A 6,397-nucleotide genomic window follows, 5' to 3' on the forward strand; every position below is an offset into this window, starting at 1 on the left:
TCACCCTATTTATTTAATCTGTACGCAGAACATATCATACGGAAAGCAGGATTGGACCAAGAAGAAGGAGGTGTGAAAATTGGAGGGAGAAATATCAATAATTTAAGATATGCAGATGATACCATACTATTAGCAGAAACCAGTAATGATTTGAAACAAATGTTGATGAAAGTTAAAGAGGAAAGCACAAAAGCAGGACTACAGCTGAACATCAAGAAGACTAAAGTAATGACAACAGAAGATTTATGTAACTTTACAGTTGACAATGAGGACATTGAACTGATCTCCTCTAGTTGAACTTCTGGTGACTTGGACGCTTGAGTTGGTCTGAAAAACCCACCTGTGTAACCTTCCTCTGGTAAGCCTCTCAGCCTCACACAGCCACGGTTTCCTTCATCCGATCTTCATCAGCCAAATATTGTTAGCACATTGGGGACAAATAGCTTAATGTTCAGGCCTGTGCTCTCCACTTTCGGGTCAGCTTTCTCTGGCCTCTACCTCACAACTGCCTCATCAACTGCCTTTTCCAATTGCCTTTCCCATTTAACTGCTCATCCTTCGCTTTCTGGAGCAACCAGCCAATCAGAGCCTATTGCATCCCAGACCAATCAAAATGAATTTCCATGATCCAGGCCCCATCTACAAATATTAAAAATGATTGCTCTGACAGGATAGTCAGGGTCAGGACAGTCTTCTTATTCCCTTCCTAGCACACCTGCTTCGCAAATCTGACCCACTATGCATTTCAAATCATCCAGTAGAGCTGCCACCATTTCCTACACCCCTTTTTCCCCAGACAGGAAGATTCTGGGCCCCCCAATTTAGTACTCAGCATTCTGGGATCCTAGGGCAGCACACCCTGCACTTCCCAGCCAGAGCTGCCTTTAACTTACTGTAAGGCCCAAAGCCAGCACTTGTTCCGTATTATAGAAATACACACCGAAATAGGAACTGATTTGGTTGGTCGTATTTCTTAGCAGAGTTGTAAAAATACAGGCAGTGGAATGAGAATGTAAACCAGCCCACCTTTCTCTATATAAATAACAACAGACACAATCCTTTAGGTAAAAGAAAAGAATGTTTACTTACGACCTCATATGTTTAGAAGAACATAGACTTTAGCTTGGAAGAAAGAAAAATAGGAATCTCAGTCCATCTTTGTCTTTAGTAATGGATGCTCTTAGAGAGAGCATCTTGCCATGCGGCCTCTCTCAAAGGGTAGGAAGATCAGCAGTTAGGGAGAATATTCAATATCCCCCAGGACAAAGGAAGAAGTCAGGTAAGTAACCCCACCCGTTAGGAAGTTACATCATGGTAAAACAGGTGCATGGGATATTTCCCAAATATCCCTTAAAGTGACTATGCAACATTTGCCTATTCCAACAGCACTCTCCCTCTATCGCTGGCAACAATCCCGAGAGTCAGCTTTTCTTTAGCACCTCAAAATCCTTTTACTCGGTAGTGGGGAATCCCTGCGTGTCCAAGGCACATGGGGTGTCTGAATGTCCTGAGAGTTTGGCCACCAGACCCACAGAGACCAGATTTCCAATTATAAAATGATCGTTAAAAACAACAGAGGAAGGGAAAGGAGCAAATTGCGCAAAGCAGAATCTTGAAACAAAAGAAGCTGTTTAGCTCTAGTATCTACCTGATCCTAAGTGACTACTTACCTCCAGATTATTGGTCCTCTCAGGTGTAAAGCTGTTTGGCCGGTCAACTGCAGGCCTTTTCCTTATGGTGGATGGGGAACAAAGGCTGGTTGTCACAGCCCAACTTTTAAAGATATTTCCTCCCACATCGGTTTGAGGGGCAGTGGCCTCTCTTGGATGAATTAAAGCTCAACTCACTTAGTGCATGTAACGGGACTAACATTATGAGAGGGAGGGAGGGAGGGAGGGGATGTGAGATGCCCTCTGGACAGAGGAAAGGGCCATATTCCTATCAGACATGATCCATCCTAGGTTTGTAAATTCCAGCTGTGCATAAGCACTGGGCTGCCCACCTTAAATGGAGGAACAAGAGAGCAAATTTTTGTCACATGTCTCGCCATCCCTTTTCACAGCCTATTACCTAGCAGTTACTGCTGAAATAGCTGTGTAGAAGGACTTGAGCTTTGACAGTTAAACTCTGATATCAACAGGGGTCCCAGAAATATGTTTTCAAAGTACAAATCATAATATATTCACAGGATTTCATCACCTTTCTTTTTCATTCCATCAGGAGACAGGGGTCAAGACTGAGGGAGAACCAGAAAAGAAAAGCTGAGGAGCAGATACATGAACAGAAATGAGGAGACAAGATCTTACTTCACATCAAAGGGTGCATACAGGAGGGAAACCATATAAATGCTTAGAGTGTGGAAAGAGCTTCACTCAGAATAGCCACCTTACTTCGCATCACAGAACTCACACAGGAGACAAACCTTATAAATGCTTGGAGTGTGGAAAGAGCTTCAGTCAGAGTAGCAGCCTTAATTCGCATCACAAAACTCATACAGGGGAGAAACCTTATAAATGCCTAGAGTGTGGAAAGAGCTTCAGTCAGAGTCACCACCTTATTTCGCATCACAGAACTCACACACAAGACAAACCTTATAAATGCTTGGAGTGTGGAAAGAGCTTCAGTCAGAGTCACCACCTTATTTCGCATCACAGAACTCACACACAAGACAAACCTTATAAATGCTTGGAGTGTGGAAAGAGCTTCAGTCAGAGTAGCAACCTTGCCTCGCATCACAGAACTCACACAGGAGACAAACCTTATAAATGCTTGGAGTGTGGAAAGAGCTTCAGTCAGAGTAACAGCCTTGCCTCGCATCACAAAATTCACACAGGGGACAAGCCCTATAAATGCATGGAGTGTGGAAAGAGCTTCAGTGAGAGTAGCAGCCTTAATTCGCATCACAAAACTCATACAGGGGAGAAACCTTATAAATGCCTAGAGTGTGGAAAGAGCTTCAGTCAGAGTCACCACCTTATTTCGCATCACAGAACTCACACACAAGACAAACCTTATAAATGCTTGGAGTGTGGAAAGAGCTTCAGTCAGAGTCACCACCTTATTTCGCATCACAGAACTCACACACAAGACAAACCTTATAAATGCTTGGAGTGTGGAAAGAGCTTCAGTCAGAGTAGCAACCTTGCCTCACATCACAGAACTCACACAGGAGACAAACCTTATAAATGCTTGGAGTGTGGAAAGAGCTTCAGTCAGAGTAGCAACCTTGCCTCGCATCACAGAACTCACACAGGAGACAAACCTTATAAATGCTTGGAGTGTGGAAAGAGCTTCAGTGAGAGTAGCAGCCTTAATTCGCATCACAAAACTCATACAGGGGAGAAACCTTATAAATGCCTAGAGTGTGGAAAGAGCTTCAGTCAGAATCACCACCTTATTTCGCATCACAGAACTCACACAGGAGACAAACCTTATAAATGCTTGGAGTGTGGAAAGAGCTTCAGTCAGAGTAGCAACCTTGCCTCGCATCACAGAACTCACACAGGAGACAAACCTTATAAATGCTTGGAGTGTGGAAAGAGCTTCAGTGAGAATTGCAGCCTTGCCTCGCATCACAGAACTCACACAGGAGACAAACCTTATAAATGCTTGGAGTGTGGAAAGAGCTTCAGTGAGAGTAGCAGCCTTAATTCGCATCACAAAACTCATACAGGGGAGAAACCTTATAAATGCCTAGAGTGTGGAAAGAGCTTCAGTCAGAGTCACCACCTTATTTCGCATCACAGAACTCACACACAAGACAAACCTTATAAATGCTTGGAGTGTGGAAAGAGCTTCAGTCAGAGTAGCAACCTTGCCTCGCATCACAGAACTCACACAGGAGACAAACCTTATAAATGCTTGGAGTGTGGAAAGAGCTTCAGTCAGAGTAACAGCCTTGCCTCGCATCACAAAATTCACACAGGGGACAAGACCTATAAATGCATGGAGTGTGGAAAGAGCTTCAGTGAGAGTAGCAGCCTTAATTCGCATCACAAAACTCATACAGGGGAGAAACCTTATAAATGCCTAGAGTGTGGAAAGAGCTTCAGTCAGAATCACCACCTTATTTCGCATCACAGAACTCACACAGGAGACAAACCTTATAAATGCTTGGAGTGTGGAAAGAGCTTCAGTGAGAATTGCAGCCTTGCCTCGCATCACAGAACTCACACAGGAGACAAACCTTATAAATGCTTGGAGTGTGGAAAGAGCTTCAGTCAGAGTAACAGCCTTGCCTCGCATCACAAAATTCACACAGGGGACAAGCCCTATAAATGCATGGAGTGTGGAAAGAGCTTCAGTGAGAGTAGCAGCCTTAATTCGCATCACAAAACTCATACAGGGGAGAAACCTTATAAATGCCTAGAGTGTGGAAAGAGCTTCAGTCAGAGTCACCACCTTATTTCGCATCACAGAACTCACACACAAGACAAACCTTATAAATGCTTGGAGTGTGGAAAGAGCTTCAGTCAGAGTCACCACCTTATTTCGCATCACAGAACTCACACACAAGACAAACCTTATAAATGCTTGGAGTGTGGAAAGAGCTTCAGTCAGAGTAGCAACCTTGCCTCGCATCACAGAACTCACACAGGAGACAAACCTTATAAATGCTTGGAGTGTGGAAAGAGCTTCAGTCAGAGTAGCAACCTTGCCTCGCATCACAGAACTCACACAGGAGACAAACCTTATAAATGCTTGGAGTGTGGAAAGAGCTTCAGTGAGAGTAGCAGCCTTAATTCGCATCACAAAACTCATACAGGGGAGAAACCTTATAAATGCCTAGAGTGTGGAAAGAGCTTCAGTCAGAATCACCACCTTATTTCGCATCACAGAACTCACACAGGAGACAAACCTTATAAATGCTTGGAGTGTGGAAAGAGCTTCAGTCAGAGTAGCAACCTTGCCTCGCATCACAGAACTCACACAGGAGACAAACCTTATAAATGCTTGGAGTGTGGAAAGAGCTTCAGTGAGAATTGCAGCCTTGCCTCGCATCACAGAACTCACACAGGAGACAAACCTTATAAATGCTTGGAGTGTGGAAAGAGCTTCAGTGAGAGTAGCAGCCTTAATTCGCATCACAAAACTCATACAGGGAAGAAACCTTATAAATGCCTAGAGTGTGGAAAGAGCTTCAGTCAGAGTCACCACCTTATTTCGCATCACAGAACTCACACAGGAGACAAACCTTATAAATGCTTGGAGTGTGGAAAGAGCTTCAGTCAGAGTAGCAACCTTGCCTCGCATCACAGAACTCACACAGGAGACAAACCTTATAAATGCTTGGAGTGTGGAAAGAGCTTCAGTCAGAGTAACAGCCTTGCCTCGCATCACAAAATTCACACAGGGGACAAGCCCTATAAATGCATGGAGTGTGGAAAGAGCTTCAGTGAGAGTAGCAGCCTTAATTCGCATCACAAAACTCATACAGGGGAGAAACCTTATAAATGCCTAGAGTGTGGAAAGAGCTTCAGTCAGAGTAGCAACCTTGCCTCGCATGGCAGAACTCACACAGGAGACAAACCTTATAAATGCTTGGAGTGTGGAAAGAGCTTCAGTCAGAGTAGCAGCCTTAATTCGCATCACAAAACTCATACAGGGGAGAAACCTTATAAATGCCTAGAGTGTGGAAAGAGCTTCAGTCAGAATCACCACCTTATTTCGCATCACAGAACTCACACAGGAGACAAACCTTATAAATGCTTGGAGTGTGGAAAGAGCTTCAGTGAGAATTGCAGCCTTGCCTCGCATCACAGAACTCACACAGGAGACAAACCTTATAAATGCTTGGAGTGTGGAAAGAGCTTCAGTGAGAGTAGCAGCCTTAATTCGCATCACAAAACTCATACAGGGGAGAAACCTTATAAATGCCTAGAGTGTGGAAAGAGCTTCAGTCAGAGTCACCACCTTATTTCGCATCACAGAACTCACACACAAGACAAATCTTATAAATGCTTGTAGAAAGAGCTTCAGCCAGCGTAGCAGCCTTGCCTCGCATCACAGAACTCACACAGGAGACAAACCTTATAAATGCTTGGAGTGTGGAAGGAGCTTCAGTGAGAATTGCAGCCTTGCCTCGCATCACAGAACTCACACGGGACAAACCTTATAAATGCTTGGAGCAGTGATTTTCAACCTTTTTGATCTCACAGTACACTGACAAGGCGCTAAAATTGTCAAGGCACACCTTCAGTTTTTTAAGATTGTGTTTAAAGTTCAATAACTTTAGTGTTGATTACATCATTTTTAAATTGGTTTTAGATATTTTTAGGGGATGTTTAACAGTTTTAATGTTCTAAGTTTAATTCTATTTTAAATGTAGATTTTTATATGTTCAATTTATATGTATTCATTTTTAGTTGTAAGCTGCCCTGAGTTCCAGTTTTGGAAA

General features: G+C 43.4%; 1 protein-coding gene across 1 annotated transcript; it reads left to right on the top strand.

Annotated features, from left to right (window-relative positions):
* Positions 1–2,508: 2,508 nt before the first annotated feature.
* On the top strand, positions 2,509–5,943 carry LOC133375638 (zinc finger protein 208-like; the record flags this gene model as incomplete). The annotated part of the gene is made up of 1 exon (XM_061607425.1): positions 2,509–5,943. A coding segment is annotated over one exon (3,435 nt), but the record flags the coding sequence as incomplete, so codon positions are not given.
* Between the last annotated feature and the right edge of the window lie 454 nt (positions 5,944–6,397).

This window comes from Rhineura floridana, chromosome 1, assembly GCF_030035675.1.
Source record: "Rhineura floridana isolate rRhiFlo1 chromosome 1, rRhiFlo1.hap2, whole genome shotgun sequence".
In the NCBI taxonomy this organism is placed as follows: domain Eukaryota; kingdom Metazoa; phylum Chordata; class Lepidosauria; order Squamata; family Rhineuridae; genus Rhineura; species Rhineura floridana.